The sequence below is a fragment of the Microtus pennsylvanicus genome, chromosome 11 (assembly GCF_037038515.1).
Source record: "Microtus pennsylvanicus isolate mMicPen1 chromosome 11, mMicPen1.hap1, whole genome shotgun sequence".
NCBI classification, from domain to species: Eukaryota; Metazoa; Chordata; class Mammalia; order Rodentia; family Cricetidae; genus Microtus; species Microtus pennsylvanicus.
Genome location: NC_134589.1, coordinates 33,382,272 through 33,402,627, shown reverse-complemented (window position 1 = coordinate 33,402,627; position 20,356 = coordinate 33,382,272). Strand labels below are relative to the sequence as shown.

At 48.8% G+C, this 20,356-nt stretch overlaps 1 protein-coding gene across 2 annotated transcripts; it reads left to right on the top strand.

The window, feature by feature from the left end:
• Positions 1-7,669: 7,669 nt before the first annotated feature.
• On the top strand, positions 7,670-15,464 carry Mrps23 (mitochondrial ribosomal protein S23). 2 transcript variants are annotated; one of them, XM_075991157.1, is made up of 5 exons: positions 7,670-7,835; positions 8,595-8,765; positions 13,669-13,746; positions 14,241-14,367; positions 14,807-15,464. In XM_075991157.1, exons 1-5 carry the CDS (start codon positions 7,792-7,794, stop codon positions 14,900-14,902), a joined length of 516 nt encoding a protein of 171 aa, XP_075847272.1. In that variant the 5' UTR covers positions 7,670-7,791; the 3' UTR covers positions 14,903-15,464. The 2 variants fall into 2 exon arrangements, with proteins under 2 accessions (XP_075847272.1, XP_075847271.1); XM_075991156.1 differs by lacking the exon at positions 7,670-7,835 and adding an exon at positions 8,013-8,256 and having other exon boundaries at positions 14,807-15,045.
• The last annotated feature ends 4,892 nt before the right edge of the window (positions 15,465-20,356 follow it).

Genomic DNA, 20,356 nt, shown 5'->3' with positions numbered 1-20,356 from the left:
TTTTTTGTTTGATTTTGTTTGAAAGAGGATCTCACTATGTAGCTCTGGCTGACCTCGAACTCTGTAAACCAGGCTGGCCTCAAACTCACAGAGATCTGCCTGCCTCAGCCTCCCAAGTGTTTGGTCTAAAGCCATGCCCTACCACACATAACAGGTATCATTTCTAGAGAACAAAGAATCACTATTCTTTTTATTTAAAAATTCTGTTTATTTATCTTACTGTATGGCTGGGGATGAAACTCGGGGCCTCACATATACTAGGCAAGTGTTTTGCCACTGTACTAGATCCCAGCTCTCAGGATCACTGATTAAAGAAAAAAGATCATGTCAAGAGGATTGGTCCACGGAGTCCAGTGTGAGCGGTTGTGAAACTCAACATGAACAGTGCACGAGCCTGCTTTCTCTTTCAAAGCGTGGCCTGGATGCAAAACTCTGAAAGCTAGAACTAAGGACGTCCATGCAAACTTTCATTGAAAACTTGAGAAAGCTGTTTACCCTATTTGCAGACTTGTTAGCAATGCAGCTCAGGGCCCCAACTCCAGACCAACCTAATCATAACCTGCCTTTCTCAAAGTCGCTAGGAGCTTTACCCCCAGATACACAAGCCCTGAAATACCTCATCCTCGGTTAGCTGGTGAGCCAGGAATCCCCTTAGAATGAGTCTAATCAGCAAACACTCCAGCAGGCAGCTGCTCATTCCTGTGCCCTTGGCTGTGGAAAAGAGCCAAAGTCACGCAGACCTCCAGGGCCGTTATGGGCACAAAGTGTTGGTCTCTCCTTTGTGCTGGAGCCTCCTCCAGGGCAGCCACCTGTTAGTGGGAGGAAGCCGGGCAGCTTGTGATGCTGTCTTGTGAATTGTGAGGTGTGATTTAGCTGTGGAACGCTTTGCTCCTAAGTGTGGAGTCCTCAGAAATCTTTGTCTGCTGCACAACCGCTGTGCAGTGCTAACACACTAACCAGCTCTTCACAAGGCTGCTTCTGCCCTACCCCCACCTGAGACAGGATCTCACTGTGTAGCCCGGACTAGCCTGAACTTGAGATCCTCCTGCCTCCACCTCCCGAGTGCTGAGATTCCGTGTGTGCGTCACCACTCCAAGAAAAGGCTTTCTGTTGAATCTTATGGTTGGTTCCATTTTGCAGGAGACAGTTGAAGCCCCAGAAGATTATAAAGAAGTCCCACGGAGGCAATGGACAGCCAGAGGTAGAAAGGACAAGACACACTTCATGCATGGTGGGGTAGGAGAATCTTTCCACACAGTGTGTCCTAGAAAGACCTCAGAGGGAAGCCGGACTCAGGTGGTATGGTCAGATGTGTGCAGGCAGTTACAAGTGGCCCATGGTCACTACAACCTTCTTTGTCCTAACTTGACATTATTCATCCATGCTGTTCACTAGACAACTCGCTAAGAACCAATGGTACCAGGCTGGGTGTGGGCAGAGACAGGCCCAGTTCTTGCCCTGAAAGAAGCCCAGTGAGATCTACTCAGAAAAGTAAACAGAGTTGGGAGGATAAGTCTAGGTTGGGACATGCACTCCATGTGTACCGTGGGGGCTGAAGGTATGGGTGTCCTGAGGCGCATGCTCAGCTAGACAGGAAGGCAGAACCTGATATCCTGGAGAAGAGAAAAGCAGTGCATCCTCCCTTCCCTGCCTTGCACCCTCCTTGCCCTGGACCCATTTAGTTCACACACGCCTGTGTGTGTGTGTGTGTGTGTCTTTAAGGCAAGGTCTCTTTAATGTAGTCTAAGCTGGCCTGGAGCACACTATGTAGACCAACTGTGCAGCCCTATAATTTGTTGTTGTTGTTGTTCATTTGGTTGTTTTTTTTAAAATATTTATTTATTTATTTATTATGTATACAGTGTTCTGTCTGTGTGTCTGCCTGCAGGCCAGAAGAGGGCACCAGATCTCATTTCAGATGGTTGTAAGCCACCATGTGGTTGCTGGGAATTGAACTCAGGACCTTTGGAAGAGCAGGCAATGCTCTTAATGGCTGAGCCATCTCTCCAGCCCCCTCATTTGGTTGTTTTTGAGGCAGGGTTTCTCTGTGTAGCCCTGACTGTCCTAGAACTCATTCTGTAAACCAGGCTGACCTCGAACTCATGGAGATCGGCCTGCCTCTGCCTCCTGAGTGCTGAGATTAAAGGTGTGCACCACCACCTCCTGGCATATAATTCATATGCTGTGTATGGAATACGTACTATTTCTTTCCTCCCATTTAAAGCAATTTCTGGAGCTAAGGAGATTGTTCAGAAGGTAAGGGCATTTGACGTCAAGCTGGGGCACCTGAGTTCAGTCTTTGGCAACTTCACGGTGAAAGCGGAGAAACAACTTGTACAGGTTGTCCTCGGGCATGTGCACCCCTCATGAGTTTTAAACTATTCAAATGAAGCAATTACCTATTTGTTCCTTGATCTCAGATTTCCAGCACATGATGCTACCAGTTCTCATGATTTCACCAAATGGCTGGCATCTTCAATGTTCTTTTTGTCTGACAAAATCCCGTGTGCTTTCTTTTTTTTTTTTTTTTTTTTTTTTTTTTTTTTTTTTTGAGACATGGTTTCCCTGTGTAACACTCCTAGCTGTTCTGGAACTCTCTTTGTAGATCAGGCTGACCTTGAACTCATGGAGATCCACCTGCCTCTGGCTCCCAAATTCTGGGATTAAAGGTGTGTGTCCCCACCTCCCAACTCCCGTGCACTTCTTAAACAAAGGTGCTATTTACAAAGATGTTGGTAGAACATAAGGAAACCAGCTGGGATAGGTTTATAGACCCCAAGGCTAATGACAAGAGCACAGTTCAACAAGCTGAACTAGGTCTGAGGGACAGTTGTGTAGAGTGGCTCGGGGCAGGCTGTGACCTATGTTCTTGGAGTGTGAGGGGAGGGAGGAGGAAGTGGGACAAAGTCCAGCTCCACTTTTCTCCTTCCTTCTACTTCCTGCCAATTCCTCTCACTTCAGAATCAACCAGAATCTAGCTGGAAGCAGAGAGCAAGGGGCTGGTGCATGCAGTTCATAGAAGTCGGGTTCCTGCAGTGTAGGGCAAGGTGAAGAGGGGCAGAGGGTGGATATGGACCCGCTGCCAAATGTGTTCAGCTCGTACTCTCTAGTGTTATGGTCTGAACTACCCCTCCCTCATTTCATATGCCGAAATTCTAACCCTAAATCCATGAGAATGTGACTGCATTAGGAGACAGTCTTTAAAGCAGCAATTGAGTTGAAATGAATACATAAGTGTGGATCTTAATCCAGTATAACTGGTGTCCTCATTTGAGATTACAACACACATATCAGCCAGGCAGTGGTGATGCACGCCTTTAATCCCAGCATTTGGGAGGCAGAAGCAGGCGGATCTCTGTGAGTTCGAGGCCAGCCTGGTCTACAGAGTGAGTTCCAGGATAGCTAGGACTGTTACACAGAGAAACCCCATCTCAAAAAAATCAAAACCAACCAAACAAAAACCACACACATATCTTTGTTCACAGACTATGTGAAGACGAAAGGAGAAAGCAGATATCTATAAAGATACAAGGCAAAGAACCACACTACAGCCCAGCCCAACCAACATGATGGTATGTGCCTGTAATACCCACTACTGAGGAGACCGAGCCAGAGAATTGCAGAGAGATTGAGCATAGTCTGGCCTATAGATTGAGTTTAAAGTCACTCTGTGCATAAGGCTTTCTAGTGAGATTGTCCCCTCCTAACTGCAAGATAGGGACTTACAAAGCCTAGCTTGGCTTCCAAGTTGCTTTGTTGAGGAGGATGTCCTTCAACTTCGGATTCTCTTGCTTCTGCCCCTGGAGACCTGGGATGGCACATATGGATCATCATATTTTATCTTATTTGATCCTGGGTTTTGTATGCACTACGCAATCACTCTATCAACTTAGCTGTCTCCATAGACAGATAGCCCATCTCAATAACCCACCACCACGATCTGGGCACGGTGGCATGTGCCTTTAATGCCAGCATTTGAGAGGCAGATGCAGGTAGATTTCTGTATTTCAAGGTCAGCATTGTCTACACAGCAAGTTCCAGGCCAGGCAGGCTACTTAGTGGTACCCTGTCTAGAAACAAACATCAGCAAACAATGGGCTAAAGTGATGGTTCATTAGAACACAGACTGTTCTGGTAGAGTCAGGCAAGAGCTTGTGTTTAAGTGCTAGTGGATAGAATGGAGAAAACCAAACCAATTCCGGGTCTGGCACAGGCCTGTAGTCCCAGCTACTGTAAGGCTAAGGCAGAAGGATCACAGGTTCAAGGGTATCCTGGGCAACTTAGTGAGATCTTGTCTCAAATGAAAAGTGAGGGGGGGGGCTGGAGAGATGGCTCAGCGGTTAAGAGCATTGCCTGCTCTTCCAAAGGTCCTGAGTTCAATTCCTGGCAACCACATGGTGGCTCACAACCATCTGTAATGAGGTCTGGTGCCCTCTTCTGGCCTGCAGGCATACACACAGACAGAATATTGTATACATAATAAGTAAATAAATAAATATTTAAAAAAATGAAAAGTGAGCCAGGCCATGGTGGCGCACGCCTTTAATCCCAGCACTCGGGAGGCAGAGGCAGGTGGATCTCTGTGAGTTCGAGACCAGCCTGGTCTACAGAGTTAGTTCCAGGACAGGCTCCAAAGCCACAGAGAAACCCTGTCTCAAAAAACCAAAAAAAAAAAAAAAAAAAAAAAATGAAAAGTGAGAAGAGGGCTGGGAGTGTAACTCGATGGTAGACTACTTGCACACGGGACTCTTGGCTTCCCTCCTCCTATAAGGTGATCTGTGGAATGCCATCAAAGGCCACACTCCCGGTGGCCATCACAACCGTGGCACTATGACCACCACGGGACTGTTGCTGACCAGCACTCACTGTGTATCCTATCGTCCCTTTCAACTGACTCTAGAAGACATACAGCCCCCACTGTCCATTCTTTCTGTCCCCAGCTACCCAACATCTGCATCCTGTGTTATGAGCGAATGCGTCTTGGGTGTGGGGTTCTGATCAGCCATGTCCCCGCACCCCCAAGTGTTCCTCTTTGCCCACCAATATTCTGGGTGGATTAAATGTGACAATAGGAAGAGAAATTTCAGAAGTTCCGGATGGATCACCCTAGGATAACCCACGGAGAAAACCCTCCATGTTGTAATTTCTTCTGAATTGAGAATTTATGTCTTTGGCTTTCCTCCATGAACTCAGAATGAACCTCTCTTATTCTTTTGCAGCTTAGACTGTCCGAGCTTACAGGGGTAGGCCTCGGAGGGAGAAGGGAAGCGTGTCTGTAGACTAGGCCGGCAGATAGCTCTGACGCAGACAGAATTAGAACGTTGCTGAGGACTGGGAGAGTTATATTTAGCTAGGAGCATGTTTACTCTCCAGAGATGGTGACTCCCCTAGATCTTAGGGACTAGGACCTAGGAACCCTTCACAGCTGGCCCAGGGGCCAGAGTCTGTCCTTTTGCTTTTTAGGTTAAATACAGAGTATAGTGTCCTGGTTTATAGGTAGTGGACTTGCAGGCACACATCTTTTCTTCTTTCTTAAGAATTATTTTATTTTAAAAACTCTCTCTCTCTCTCTCTCTCTCTCTCTCTCTCTCTCTCTCTCTCTCTCTCTCTCTCTCGTGTGTGTGTGTGTGTGTGTGAAGTACAGATGCAGGCTGGTGCCCGCAAACTTCAGGGCCATCAGGTCTCCCTGGAGTGGAGTTACAGGCTGTTGTGATACTGGGAACTCAGGTACCCTCTAAGCACTTAACTGATCTGCCACCACTCCAGCCCCTGGTCCAGAGTCTGGAGGCAGCAGTGATGCCCACCTCTCAGCTCAGGCCTCAGGCCACTGCAGCTCCTGCTGCCAAGGCCAGTTTTGGTAAAGTCTGAGGTCGCCAGTCTCCAGCATTAGGCTAGATAAGGTAGCACTGTGCGGTACGAGAAAGTGCCCAGGTTGGGCTGGAGCACCGTTCAGTCAGGGGTGGATCAGACAAAGGTACTTAGTTCCTGCGGCTTTGCTTTCTCATCCTTAATGAGGGTGATAATAGCTACGCTGTGGGTAGGCGGAGTTATCTGTGAGATAATGAAAACTTTCCCTGCCTTCCCTCCTGGGACCTCCCTTGGAGTGGGAGGAATTCGAGATGACCTCACACTTTTTCCAAAGGACAAAGAAAGCTGATGGGCTCCTTGGAGACCTAGTGTGTGACTCAAAACATTCTTTGGGTCAAAAAGTTTACATATGAATACAGACTCTTTACAAGGCAAAGTAAAGAGGAAAAACACCTCTGAATTCACCCTTGCATTTTTGTGCTGGGGGATAACTGAAGTCTGGTTTTCTTTGGCACAGATTTTATCCTCCTATAAACATTGGCACCTGTGGATGGATGTTTTCTTTTTCCACTCTTACAGGATGGAATTCCACTCACGAGATGCAGGTTTTTTTTTTCATTTGATCGCAAGCCAAGGACACAAATCTAGGTAAATACAGACGGACCTAGTTTGTTAATTTTAATAGCTGCATAAGGTTTCATAGAACGCATGAACTCTAATTTTCCAGCCACTTTTTTGTTTGTTTGTTTGTTTTGTGTCTCTCTACACAACTCTAGCTGTCCTGGAACCCACTATGTAGACCAGGCTGACCTCGAACTCACAGAGATCCTCTGCATCTCAAGTTCTGGGGTTAAAGACGTGCACTGCCACGGACAGGTCATTTGACGAATTTTAATTAATTAATTAATTATATGTGTATGAACATTTTGCCTGCATGTTTGTCTGTGCCTGGTGCCTGCAAAGGTCAGAAGAGGGCATTGAATTCCCCGGAACTGGAGTGGAGTTACCGGTGGTTATGAGGCACTGTGTGAGAGCTGGAACTTGAATCTAGGTTCTCTGGAAGAGCAGCCAGTGCTCTTAACTGTTGAACTCTCTCTCCAGCTCGATGGAGTTTTTATTTTTAATCTTGTCATTACAATCAGCAATGATGACCCTACACAAACACTTTGGAAATGCCTCAGTTTCTACGGAGTGCTTTTCCTGATCTAAGGCATCCATCCCTCCAAATCCATATTTTGAACAGCTGAACACTGACAGCTTATTTTCCCCCAGGTTTTTTAGCTTCCTCCTCCGAATGCGTTAGTTCCGAACGCTTTCCAATTTTTGAACTCCAGAGCTAGCCGGCGGGCGAGGGATGCCTCCAGCGGAGGAAACGCTGCTTGCAGGCAGCTTTTCGCTGAGTGTGAAAGCAGGATGCTCCAGCGAGCCCCGCTGAAGGAAGGAGACCTGGACGCTCGTGTTTCCTGGGAAAGTGACTTCGCCTCTCCCTTAGTTTCCTTCTGCGTAGCCTTACTGGCCAAGATTAGGCCTAATCGAGCCTGGAGCTGATGACCTCAAATGTCAAGATTGGCTGGCTGTCCCGACTGCAGGGTGTGCCTCATCTCCGCGAGCCCCACTGTGTTGCTCCACACTGCCCGATCTGCCGGAGAGGAGGAAGCTTCCTACAGTCCGAAAGAAGAAAGCAAGTGCCACACTCAATCTTAGCCCTGGACCAGTCATTTACTACTCCTGCGTAGCTTTGGCGCACTCCCGCCCTTTCTGTTCGGTTATCGATTGCTCCTGTCTGAGCCCCCCCCCCCCGCCCGGCACGAGTAACCGAGCGCTCCCGCTCAGCCCGTCGTTTGCTTCTGTCTGGCTCCGCCCTCTGGGTCCGCTAAGGCGGGACTGTGATCCACGGTTCGGTCCGCAGCTTGTTTCCCCCTTCGCTTGCTGTGGCCGCTTCCGCTTCCGGTAACAGCTGGCGGCTTTCTGCCCTAAGTAGCTATGGCGGGGAGCCGGCTGGAGACGATCGGGAGCGTGTTTACCCGGTGCGTGCTCCGAGTCGGGTGTGAGCAGGGTTCCCAGCAGGTCACGACCCACTTGGTGTGACCGGAACGGGACGCGGTTGCGGGTGTCCGAGCCCGGAGAGGCCCTCGTGCTCCCTCCTGGCTCGGAATGTTTGTCGATGTCCTCTTGGGGTTCTGATCTGTCACTTTCAAGGTTGTGTTTTCGCCACCCCACTTCGGGGAAGGCGTCTAGATAAAGAAGAGGCTGAAGGGCTTGACTGGACGGTCTTTGCGTTTCCACCATGGGACGGTGGACGGGCTGGGAGCGGGATGTGTGCAAGAAGATGGAGAGGCTTCAAGTTGAGTGTGGTGGCCCATACCGGTACTCTGAGCACTCGGGAGGCGAGAGACAGGACGATCGCCACAAGACCGAGGCCAGCCTGGGCTACGTAGCGAAGTTCAGGTCAGTCAGGCTATTGGCGAACTTTTGTCAAAACAAAAAGACAGCCTGGCATGGACACTCTGTAATCCTCTCCCTGGAGAAATCCAGGGAGGCACTAAGTTCAAGGTTATCCTCAACTGCACACAAAGTTTAAGGCTATCCTAGGCTACGTGAGACGTAAACAACAGGACTTAACACTTTATCCTTGCTAGGTGGCTGTGGGATGTGGCCATGTCTCCTTTAGGTGGGAAGCCCTGCTCAGCTCACCTGAGCTACTCTGCTCTGGCTGCCCTAAGTTGGTTCAGGGACTTTGGCAGGCTGTTGTAATTGACTGACCCTGGTTCTGTTCTCTCTTTAAGGACGAGGGATCTGATGCGTGCTGGAGTGCTAAAGGAGAAACCTCTGTGGTATGACATATATAAGGCTTTTCCGCCGCTCAGAGAACCTGTCTTCCGAAGACCCCGTTTGCGATATGGCAAAGCCAAAGCTAGCATCCAGGACATCTTTTACCGCGAGGATCAGATTCGAGCGTGAGTGGCTATCCCCGTAGTTCGCGCTGTGCACCCGACCTTCAGAAAGGAAGGTTTTTGTCCAAGTCTGCTAACAGCTGACAGGGGCTTGCTCTGTGGGGTTGGTCCTGTATAGCAAGGAAGACAATGGCATCTCACGCCTCCTCTGTGGTGAGAGGAAGCAAGTGTTTGTTGGTTGGCTCGTTTGCTTGAGACAGGGTTTCCCTGTGTAGCCTTGGCTGTCCTGGGACTCACTCTGTAGATCATGCTGGCCTTAACTCAGAGATCCACCTGCCTCTGCCTCCTAAGTGCCCCACCATTGCCCAGCAGAAACAGAAGTTCTAAGAAGTGGAATCTGGAGCCCCCAAACTGACAGAACATTGCAGCTAAAGTTGTCTGTTTACTGGCGGTCTTTTTTTGTGTGAGGTACCATGATACACCCTTCACAGACATCAGCTCATAGACTTTAACCCTGTTGGCAGGCGGTTCTCATTCCTCTGTTTTATTCAAGAGTACTGTGAGGCCCAAGGCTGCACAGGGAGGTGGCAGAGCTGGGAAATAACATCTGACACCAAGCTTCAGTTGGCCACCACATTTGCTTCTTTGGAAGTGGAAATCAGAGGAATATGGTCTGTAGATTTAATATCTAGCAATCACTGAAGCCACACAGGAAAGGATGCTTAGGACTGCAACGCACTTAAAGTAATCATCCCCAGAAATTTGAAGAAAGTGCTTGGGTACTTTATTTCTTTAGCATCTATTTCTTCTTTTTTCTCTCTTGAAACGGGATCTTCCGGCCTCTGCATGTATTATATATGTATTATAGGCATGTATCGCCATGTCTGGTGTATTAATACATATTCATCATAGAAAACTGAGAAACAAAGGGGAAGCACAAAGAAGAAAGAACAGATCCCCCATCACCCTGTCTTTTGAGGTAGTGGTTTGAAGGCAGCTCCTGGAACTTAGGTTTGTCACGTTGGAAGCACTGTCCCCGGCATCCTGTTCACACCATAAGACAGGGCACGAGTATATCAGAGCTGTGAAGGTGAGGGGAGATGCTCTTTACACTTTTTTTCCTTCAGTTTTTCGAGACAGCGTTTCTCTGTGTAGCCCTGGCTGTCCTGGGAACTTGCTTTATAGATCAGGCTGGCCTTGAACTCAGAGATCCAACTGCCTTTGCCTCTGGATATTTTTTTGCTTTTAAGATTTATTTTTATTTTTAGTTACATGTCTGTGAGTGCAGGTGCCCCCTGGAGGCCAGAGGTTTTGTAGGTTTTTTTGTTTGTTTTAAATAAAGATTTTTTTAAAAAATTTGATGTGAGGGGGCTGGAGAGATGGCTCAGAGGTTAAGAGCATTGCCTGCTCTTCCAAAGGTCCTGAGTTCAATTCCCAGCAACCACATGTGCTTACAACCATCTGTAATGAGATCTGGTGCCCTCTTCTAACCTGCAAGGATAACATGCAGGCAGAACACTGAATACATAATAAATCTTTAAAAAAAAAATTTGATGTGAATGGGAATTTTGCCTGAATGTTTATCTGAGTACCATGTGTGTTCAGTGCTCTTAACTGTTGAGCCATCTCTAGCACCGTAATGCCTTTCTTAGTGTATAGAAGTTGCTTATTTCATTTTACAAGTTTTCCGTTTTTTCCCTGTCAAACCTTGTTCTACATGTGTTAGGCACTAGGATATACAATATAGTCACATCTACCAGTTTTGTTTGTGTTGGCCTGTTTACCTTTATGGTTAGAGTGTTTGGGAAGGTCTTTTTCTGTAAGTTCAACTATCTTAATGTTTATTTTAAACCCAGGATGATGTTGAACTTGGGGTCTTTCTGCCTCTACCTCCTGACTTCTGGGATCCCAAGTATAGAATACCACATCTGAGGTTTTTTGTTGTTGTTATTGTTGCTGATATATATATATATATATATATATATATATATATATATATGTATGTATATATATATAATTTACTACATTATTTGTCTATTTAGTGTGTGTGCACTTGTGCACATGTTTGTGAGCATACATGTAGGGTCTGGACAACTTGTGGTGGTTGGTTTTCTCCTTTTACTGTGTGAGTTCCAAGGATCGAATTCTTGTCACCAGGCAAACCCTTCTTACTCACTGAGCCGTCTCGCCGGTCCCAGGCCAGCCCTATTTTCTGAGTTACCTTTAAAGTCCTAATCAGGTGTTGTTGACACACATGAAAATGTGTTCTTTACTTTGCTTTCTACTCCTTCTAACCTAAATAGTGTTGGAAAATGGTCTTCTAATGTCCTTAAACATCTTTTTCTCTTAAATAATAAAGAGCAATTCAGATGTCACTGCCTAAGGGCATGGTGGCTTCCGTGTATAATCCCAGCACCTGGCAGGTGAGGCAGGTGCATCAAGAGTTTGAGGTTAGCCTGAGCTACACAGTGAAACTCTGTTCAGATGAGCAGGGGCTGTATCGCAGTGATAGAGTGCTCGCCTCGCATGTGTGAGGCTGTGGGTTCTTTAGTCACTAGTTCTGTCTCTCTGACCCTCATCCTAGACAAAGAGACTGTCCTGCTCGCTGCCATCTTCTCGTGCGCAGTCCGGTTCACGGCCTGGCTGTTCATAGCTCTCTGGTGATGAAACGCTAATGACTTCATGGTGGAGAAGACGTTGAAAAGGAAGATGGAGAGGTTAAGAGTTAACTAGTTTTTGTTTTGTGTTTTGAGACAGTCTTACTCCAGTGGAGGGCGAGTTGAAGTCAGTTTTCTGTAGCTTCTTACGTCAGCCTCCAGAGTGCTGGGATTACAGACATGAGCTACCACTCTCTGCTCTGTGTGGCTCTTCCTGAGGTGGCAGGACAAGCGTGTTCTTGCTCCCTGAGACTTTCCAAACATTTCTGCGCGGATTTGCTGCATGTACTTGTCAGGCGACTTTTTTGCTTCACTTATTGTGGCCTCTTTGTGCTTTGCTGTCCTAGGAGGTGAACTCAGATTCCCGTACACACTGGGCAAGCACTTGGCCCTTGAGCCACCACGGATCCATTTGGTTGTTTGGTTTAGAGACTCACTCTGATTCCAGAGTGGGTGGGACTTGCTGGGTAGATGAAGCTGGCTTTGGACTTAGAGATATCTCCCACCTCTGAGAGTGCTGTCTTCTTACTGTGTCTTTACTTGGGAGAGATCAGAAAGGAAGCATGTCTTCTGTCTTTCCCTAAGGACACCAATGTTGTTTTATTTAAGGGCTGTACTTGTGACCTGATGAACTCCTAGAGTTCCTAGCTTTACTTTTTTGCACCTTGGGCTTTCCACGGAGGAATTCTTAGTTCATAGCAAGCACTACCTGGGAAAATGGACAAAGAGCGTGAATGGTCTACAGGAAAGGAATCCAGTTTGCTGTCAGGCTTAAAAAGATGTCTAATGGCATTCTGTTTCTTTTTGGGGGGACGGTTGGTGGTACTGAAACTGTAATTATAATTTCCAGTTTATCTATTTGGCAAGGGTCATGAAACAGGAAAACAGGCACTTGTGTATTGTAGAATTTGCCTGAGTATAAATTTGGCACAGCTGCTTGGAGAAGCACTTGGGCAGTTTGGAAGGTTGGTTTTGGTTTGTTTGTTTTAACATATAAATAGCAATAGCTTGCCCTTGCCCCCCCATTTTTATGGAGTTATCCCATGGACTGACTGGTGCGCTACGCCAGGCAGCGCAGGTGTTCTGCAACAGTCTTGATGCGAAGGACTAGAAAGAGTCTCTGCGCTGATTTGAGATAATCTCTAAAAACACAAGCTATGGGGTGAGAGGTGTGAGTGCTTCATGATCCTGGGCCTCTGTGGGGGCTGATCAGAATGTTCTGGAGAGCCAGCAAGGGGACTCAGTGGGTACAGGCACTTGCTGCCAGGCCTGATGACCTGAGTTCAAGCCCCAGAGCCACGTGGCGGAAGGAGAAAATCCCTCAAGTTGTCCTTTGACCTCCACTCGTGCACTCTGACAGGCACCACCTACATCACCAAGACGGTGATAGTCGTTGACTGATCGCACAATTTTCACTGTATTTTATTAAAGTGGATATGTGCATGTATATATGCACATGTTTGAGTACATGCTACAGCATGCATGTAGAAGTCAGAGCACAACTTGACAGGAGCCCTGTCCTTCCACCATGTGGGTTCTAGGGATCAAACTCAGGTTGTTAGGTTTGGCGGCAAGTGCCTTTACCTTCTGAGTCACCTCAAAGGCCCAGCAAGGATTAATTTTTGATACATAGATGCTTCCCCAGTTAAAAAGAAGGAAGATAGGTACCCCTTCTTTGGGTTAAGAATGTGGCTGGGGACTTGAAGAAAGCTCAGTGTGTAAGAACACTTGCTGTGGAAGTATGAAGACTTGAGTGTGAGTCTTCAACACCCATGTGAGAAGCGGGTCCTGGCTATGTGTGCCTATAACCTCAGCCTTAGAGGGCAGATCTTGACAGCCTGCTGGCCTGCCACCCTAGCCAAAGTGGTGAGCTCGCAGGCCAGGGAGAGACCTGGTCTCAAAGCGCTGGAGTGGAGACTGGTGGAGGAAGACACTTGATGTCCTGCTCTGTCCTCCACGTGCACCCGAACACTCAGCATGCACGTGGCACAGACACGCGCGCGCATGCACACACACACACACACACACACACACACGGAATGATGCATCTGTAGTGTTATCTGTGGTGGTCTTTTCTGAACGTGGCGACACATGAGAAGCCTGCCCCCTGAGAGGAGAGCAGGGAAGTTGGGGCAGATGGGAGAGGGAGTGATCGTTCTCACTGAGATTCCTTTGACTCACTTGATGCATGCCTTGTTCTTTGGTTTAGGCTCTGTATCTTCTCAGGGTCTAGCAGTTATTCTGCGGTCCTTCTGCCCCGTTCCCCATAGCCTTTAATTGGAGATTCATATTGTTTCTGTGTTTTCTAGGAAATTCTTTTCTGCTTATGGATCTGGTCACAAAGCTTTTGACCTGTTCAACCCAAACTTCAAATCTACCTGTCAGCGGTAAGTATTTCCCCGGCCTGAGTAAATCAAGCTCCCCTGAGGGTTCACCTGGTTTGTGGGGTGGGTGGCAGACTTGAGACAGGATTTCTCTGTGCCCTGGCTGCCCTGGAGCTCCTCTGTAGACCAGGCTGGCCTTGAACTCACAGAGATCCGCCTGCCCCTGCCTCCCCAGTGTGGGATTTTTTTTTTTTTTCGGTTTTTCGAGACAGGGTTTCTCTGTGGTTTTGGAGCCTGTCCTGGAACTAGCTCTTGTAGACCAGGCTGGTCTCGAATTCACAGAGATCCACCTGACTCTGCCTCCCAAGTGCTGGGATTAAAGGCGTGTGCCACCACCGCCCGGCTCCCAGTGTGGGATTAAAGGCGTGCCCCACCACCGCCCGGCGAAGCTGTCATTTTGAGGAGTGTGTGAAGGGTGCTCTAGGCAGCTCTCCGGGGGCTTGCTTGCTATTGTGTGGCAGATCACCACAGCCCCAACACAGGCCTGGAAATTGCAGGTTTGTGGAGAAGTACATGGAACTGCAGGATCTCGGAGAGAAAGATGAAGAAAAGTTGTTTGTGGAGACGGGGAAGGCTTTGCTGGCAGAAGGTGTCATTTTAAGACGAGTAGGAGAAGCAAGAGTGGTGAGTTCCTAATTGTCAAAGCTGGCGTTGGGCCGGGGGTGGAGCTCAGCAGGAGCACCTGTGCTCAGTTGTGCATTTGTGGGAGTGTGAGCATGTGCGCGCACACACACACACACACACACACACACACACACAGTAATTTCAGTTGGTGTTGTCTCTCAGTAAAAGGGGTGGTTTGCTTCCTGAAACCTTTAACCCCAGGTCAGATACTGTTGTATTGAATGTGTGGGACTCTGTGCTGTTTATAGCTGTTGGGTTCTTAGAATGTGGTTCTAGAGAAGTTTTTGTGCATTTGCTGCTTGTCATAAGAGAATTTGACGTGAGATGTCGTTGTTAAATGTTTCCCTAATGCCAGAGTATGCAGCCAGCTATGTACATGGGCACATCTGAGAGACATGCTTGTTTCTTGGAAGTAGTCACATTCCCTCAAACCCTACAGGTCCGAGTCAGACCCCATGCCCCATCGGAAGGAAACCAGCCTCAGGAAGATGCCCTGGAGCAGCAGGAGCCGAGGACGGCTGTCTCCCCTCCCTGAGGCCTCCTGTGCACTGAGCATGCCCACCACCTGGGACACTGCTCACTGAGCTGCTTAGGTTCTGTTGGTCTCCATCCCAGGCCTTCAGTCAGTTGCTGTTTCTGGGTTGTCATGAATCTCAGTCTCGTGCTTTGAAAGCTCCAGTTTTGTGGACTTCTATTTCACGGTATGGTTAGATAAGGGCTGTCTAATGCTTTCAAAGTGAATAGCACCAGAAGCCTTTAAAGGTGCCCCGTGCCGGCTGTGGACTGCTGCATCTGAACCTCGCCGTTTTCTTGTCTGGATCCCTCCTGCAGAATTCTACTATCCCACATGGTGCGGTCCCTTGGCCAAGTGTTTCCATCTGCAGATGGTGTTTGTATTTTCTCTGTAGAGCTATTGACTGCAGCTTGACAGGCCCAGCCAGCTGCAGTAAGACTGAGAACCTGTCTGATGCGAACGAAGACCAAAGCCACACTCGAATGTCATTGTTAAGTGTATTGGAGGTGATTAGCATGGGCTTGCAGCTCACAGGCTGCAACATTAGGAAATATTTGTTGAATGAATAAATGATCACACCTTACTCAAGACTTTTGTTCTTATTAGTACCTGGATTTCCAAGATGGCAAGGCTTGGAGCAACTGATGGCCTTCTCCATGAACATCCTGCCTCCCTGGTCTGCTCCATCATACTGGGTTTTACTAGTGAACGAGACGCCCGTTGTGATGCAGCTCCTGTATTTGTGGGTAGTAGTTCTCATCTGTAGTCAAAAGCAGCTTCAGGTGTTCTTATCTTCAGTCTGTGGTTTTCTCACACAGTTCTCTGAGTGCAGGCCTTCCCTGTCTGGATGGAAGAACAACACCCGTGTCTTAGCATGTGAGAGCGCCGTGAAGGCCATTAAGCCCCTAGCCTCCGCTGCTTCCAGCGTTGCTCCTGCCTTACCATTCCTCACGACTCAGATGGAGAAGCAAATCCCATCCTTTTGAAGATATTAGACATGATTGGATCCCAAATACTTGGAAAGATTGGGGACAGCAGCTGACAGTGGTGCCGCAGGCCTTGTTCTCAGGAGGGCAGCCCAGGAGCTGGCTCAGCGCCTCCTCCAGTCCTTACATTTCTGGGTTTTTATTGTTTGAATTCTGCTTCTCCATCAGTGTGTGAGAATGCTTTTCTCCATGTGTCTGAAATTGAGTCAGCCTGTGGAAGGGAAGGGACTCAGGATAGCACCTCTGAAATGGGGGGAGAGCTGCTTCCACAGGGACTTGTGAGGTTAGGGACCGAAGTCCCAGTTTGTGCAGAAGCCTCTCTCTGGTTGCTCTCTCCGGCTGCTCCCTTCTTGCCTTAGGAGAGTCTACAATGAGATTGAGAAGAAGCAGCAACGTGGATAGGCTTTTGAACGGCTGTAGAAACCTTTGGTAGAGGGTCCAGGGAGAGGCTCAGTCAGAGGACTTGAGTTTGATTCCCAGCGTCCAAGTGAAAAGTAGAAGCCAGCCCACACACGTAATCCCAATGCTAGGAGAAGGTCAGTGGGTCCCGGGACCTAGCCAGCTAGCCTCCTTGGTGAGCTCCAGGCCAAATTACAGCTATGACTCAAAGACAGGGTGGGTGGCACCTGGGGAGTGACAGCTGAAGTTGACCTGGTTCCCACATGTGCATGTACAGCCATACTCACAAAAGGAAGCTTGGTAGAGATTGGGGGTGGGGGAGTGGGCCTCTTTGGATTAGTCTTGGAATACTGCTTGGGGGAACCTGGAAAGTTCTGTGTGCTGTGCTGGACCCCCTCCCCCTTTAGAGATCAGGTTCTATTTCAAATGGTGGGAATGTTTGGGAATTTTGTGGTTCAGGTTGAGCATCAACTCCCTGCTGAACCCCCAAAGGGCTGGCACTCAGGCCTTCACTATGGTTTGTCTGCCCAGTCTGCCCCCTGTACTAGCACCGAACTTCCTGTGGCCTGCATTCTGCTCCAAGCATTTCCTTCCTATTAAGCGCAAACAAGGACAGACATTTTCGCTTTGTGAGCGCTGAAGCATTGAACAGCTTCAGGAGCAGGCCCTCCCAAGAACTGGAGCAGCTGGAGAGCTGAAGCCGGAAGCAGGCGTCCAGGCTTCAGTGAACTTTGCAGAAGACAAGCCTGAAGAGCCGGGTCCTTCTGGATGTCCGTTTGTCCTGGTGTCACCTTGTGCCCATCACAGTCACCAGCTGACAGGATAAGGGCAAGCTGTGCCTGGACTTGCGGCTCGTGTCGTGAGGTGAATTGAGATGGCGAACGCACAGCTTACTGGTTTCCTTACGGGTGTGGATCGGACCGCGATGGCCTTGGCAGCGACATGGAGGGGCTCAGATGGGTAGGAAAGCGAGCGGGGAAGCTGTGTGGTGAAAGCAGCACCAGGTGACAGAAGACTTGCTCAGGACTTGGGACGGGGAGGGGGGGAGAGGAGGTGGCTCATCCCAATTACAAACCCGAGTGACCAGGAGACGGGCAGTGTTATGAGGAGGGGACCAGTGGGGAAGGAATCGGCACACTCGGGGAATAGGGCTTTAATTCTGCTTGGTGGAGGTGATGGCTCAGTGCCCAGGTGGCAGGGATGGAAGGCCTGGGTATTTAGGAAATGGACAAAGTCTTTAAGAAAGGAATAAGGTTCGGAGCTCGGAGAATGAATGAGCTACCGGTGGGGGCAGTGGGGCGGCGCTGGCAGGGGCAGGGGACAACACAGGCGGTGTTCTCAGTTAAGGGGAGGAAGGAGCAAGGCAACCAAAGTGCAGTCAGCGGCTGAGGAGATAGCCATGTCAGTGAGTGTCCTCACACTACACGTGTCTGTATACACACGTGAGCACACGTAACATGCATGAACTTGAAGCCAGGTGTGGCAGTGCGTATCTAATCCCATCCCTTAGGAGTCTGAGGCAGGAGGATTGCCACAAGTTTCAGCCATTAAAGTAGGTTGATAAAGTTTTTTCCTGAGTTTCTACCGATACCCGCCTAGCTCCAGAGGATCCAGATGTGGCCTGCTTGGAGTCCCTGGACCTCGTCCATTCTCTTCAGAGCTGGCTGTGACCGAGCCTAACAGGAAACTGGATTGGGCTGGCAATTTTCCAGAGGCTGTCTTGGAGTGAGGGCATCTGACACAACGTGACCCTGACAGTGGGAGGTGGCGGAGGGAGGGCGGGCAGGGAAGTGGGAGCTTTCGCTTTCTCCCTGTCCTCTTCTCGGGAGGTCTATTCCAGAGGCTGGGTGAGCTGTGGGTTGCCAGGGCATTTCCATGAGCCACTTGGTGGAGGTCACCTTGGCTGGCAGAGGACGTGGAAAAAAACAAGAAACGGCTTCCATGTGACTCCTAGGGTAGTACTCAGTGTGGCATGCTGGCCCCTTTTTGGATGAGTCCAGCTCCAAGGCAGTTTCTGTGGAGATGGTGTGCCCAGAGAGTGGCTATTGCTGAGGCCTGGTGAGAAGGTTGCTAGGGGAGGGTACAGGAGGCAGAGAATAAAGTGTCATGTCCCCGAAACAGGCCACCGTCAGCTACCATTGCTTCCTCCCACCGGGGGATTGCATCGGGAGTTTTTGTTGTTGTTGTTGAATTGCTAAGCTGACAATCACATTGCATTTCAAGCTTAATTTTACCCTTGATTGACGCTTCTCGGGGACTCTAACTTAAACATCAGTCACCTGACCTTCTCACTGCTCGGTTCTTTTAATTAAAAGATGGTTCCAAGCAACATCAAGTAGGGGTCCATTTATTATTTATCAAGCATTTGCCTTCCAGCAGTTAGTGAAAGGTCACTGGCTTCAACGGATGCTTTGTTTTTGGTGAGCAGCTTAGATGAAAAAGATAGACCGTCAATCTCGGCTCCCTCCTGTTTGCTTACTGGCAGGACACTGTTTAATAGTCATTGTGGCATTTAGGATCGCAGGCCTCGGAATCAGGCAGAAAAGTGCACGTGCGTCCCTTGCCAGAACACGTCTCCAAAAGTAAACATCAGGTTGTGATTATGGTTAATAATGAGATATTGATTGTCTGAAAATGTCACCGCCCGGGAGTAGTCAGCTGTGGTACCACTAGATGGCGCTGCGCTCTCACGCTGCTCAACCTGAAAGAGCGCGTTATTTCCTTGCCTCCAGGTACCTCGTTTTTCAAGGTTGGAAAGTGTCCTTGTGAACTAACGTTCTGCGGAGGTCTTGGAAGCTGAGGTCCTAGGGTGCTACTGGGATGGAGTAGAGATGGGAGGGAACAGGCCACAGGACAAATGGCAGAGGCCTGCGGGTGTATGTGTATCAGGGACGGAGTGTGCAAGGAGCTATCTGCTGAGCCCCTGGAGACTTCCCAGAGCAATGTTTCTGAACACTCTTTACTCAATGACACATCTGCATATTTCATGGAGAGGAAGAGGGAGGGAAGGTGGAGGCAGGGAGGCAGTGGGGAGCAATGAGAACCCCCGCCCGAGAGAAACCAAAAGCTAAACCTATGGCTGTCTGCAGGGAGGAGAGTCAGTTTCCTAATCTGTAAAAAACTGTACCCTAGCCTGGTATCCCTTCCTGTCTCCACCTTCCTAGTGCTGGGATTAAAGGTGTGTGACTTCCCAAGTACTGGGATTAAAGGTGTGAGCCAGCACTGCCTGGCTCTGTTTCTCTTTTAGATTGGATCAATCTTGTGTAGCCTAGGATGGCCTTGAACTCATAGAGATCCGTCTGCACAGAGTACTGGGATTAAAGGTGTGTGCCACCACTGCCTGGCCTCTATGGCTAACTAATGTGACTAGCTCTGCACTCTGATCTTCAGGCAAGCTTTGTTTGTTATAGTAAAAACAAACTCTCACCGCATTTCTGTGCTCTCTCTTGAATATTAACTGCCTTCCTAGGAGTCCCCTGCGGCTTTACCACCAGCCTCCCTGGGCTCTGCTGAGTGAGGCAAGTAGCCTTTCCATCCTGGCAGCCTAGATACCACTCACGCACATGGAGTAGATGTCTTCAGTGCCAGGGCTGTAGCTGCCAGCCTGGCCTCTGTGTTCTGTGCTAGTACCAGGACCTTGATGGAGTGTCCATGAGTTTGAGGAGAGTCTTATCCGGGGTGAGCTTGTTTTACCTCCAGCAATGCATCTGCGGCTGCCTGCCTCTCACCTGCCTCAGGAAGGCCCATTGGCTCTGGGGATGTCTGAGCTGCTGCTGCTGAATCCTCTGTTGATGCTGAGCCTGTGACCAGCATCTCAGGATGCCAGGGCATGCTCCTGCTCTGCAGACTATTTCTACATCCTGAGGAAATGTCACTATCCATCTTTTCGCTCACAGAGACCCACGAGAGAACGTTCTGTCACATCTTAGTTCAAGGAAAACTGGCGCCACTTCTGAACAAGGGGGAAGATTTATTTTTTTTATGGCTTTGGTAAATCTGGTGTCTTAGTTTCCAAGTTAGCCTTGACTGCTAAATTCAGTCAAATCTACATTCAGGCATAGCTCTGGTGTAGTATCCTTAAGTATGAAAA

Bases quoted from the DNA above. Each gene is read 5' to 3' on its own strand.
- Mrps23 (XM_075991156.1), top strand. From the start codon at position 8,096: ATGGGACGGTGGACGGGCTGGGAGCGGGATGTGTGCAAGAAGATGGAG. The intron at 8,257-8,594 runs GTCAGTCAGGCT...TCTCTCTTTAAG, and splicing joins GGCTACGTAGCGAAGTTCAG to GACGAGGGATCTGATGCGTG. The intron at 13,747-14,240 runs GTAAGTATTTCC...TGGAAATTGCAG, and splicing joins TTCAAATCTACCTGTCAGCG to GTTTGTGGAGAAGTACATGG.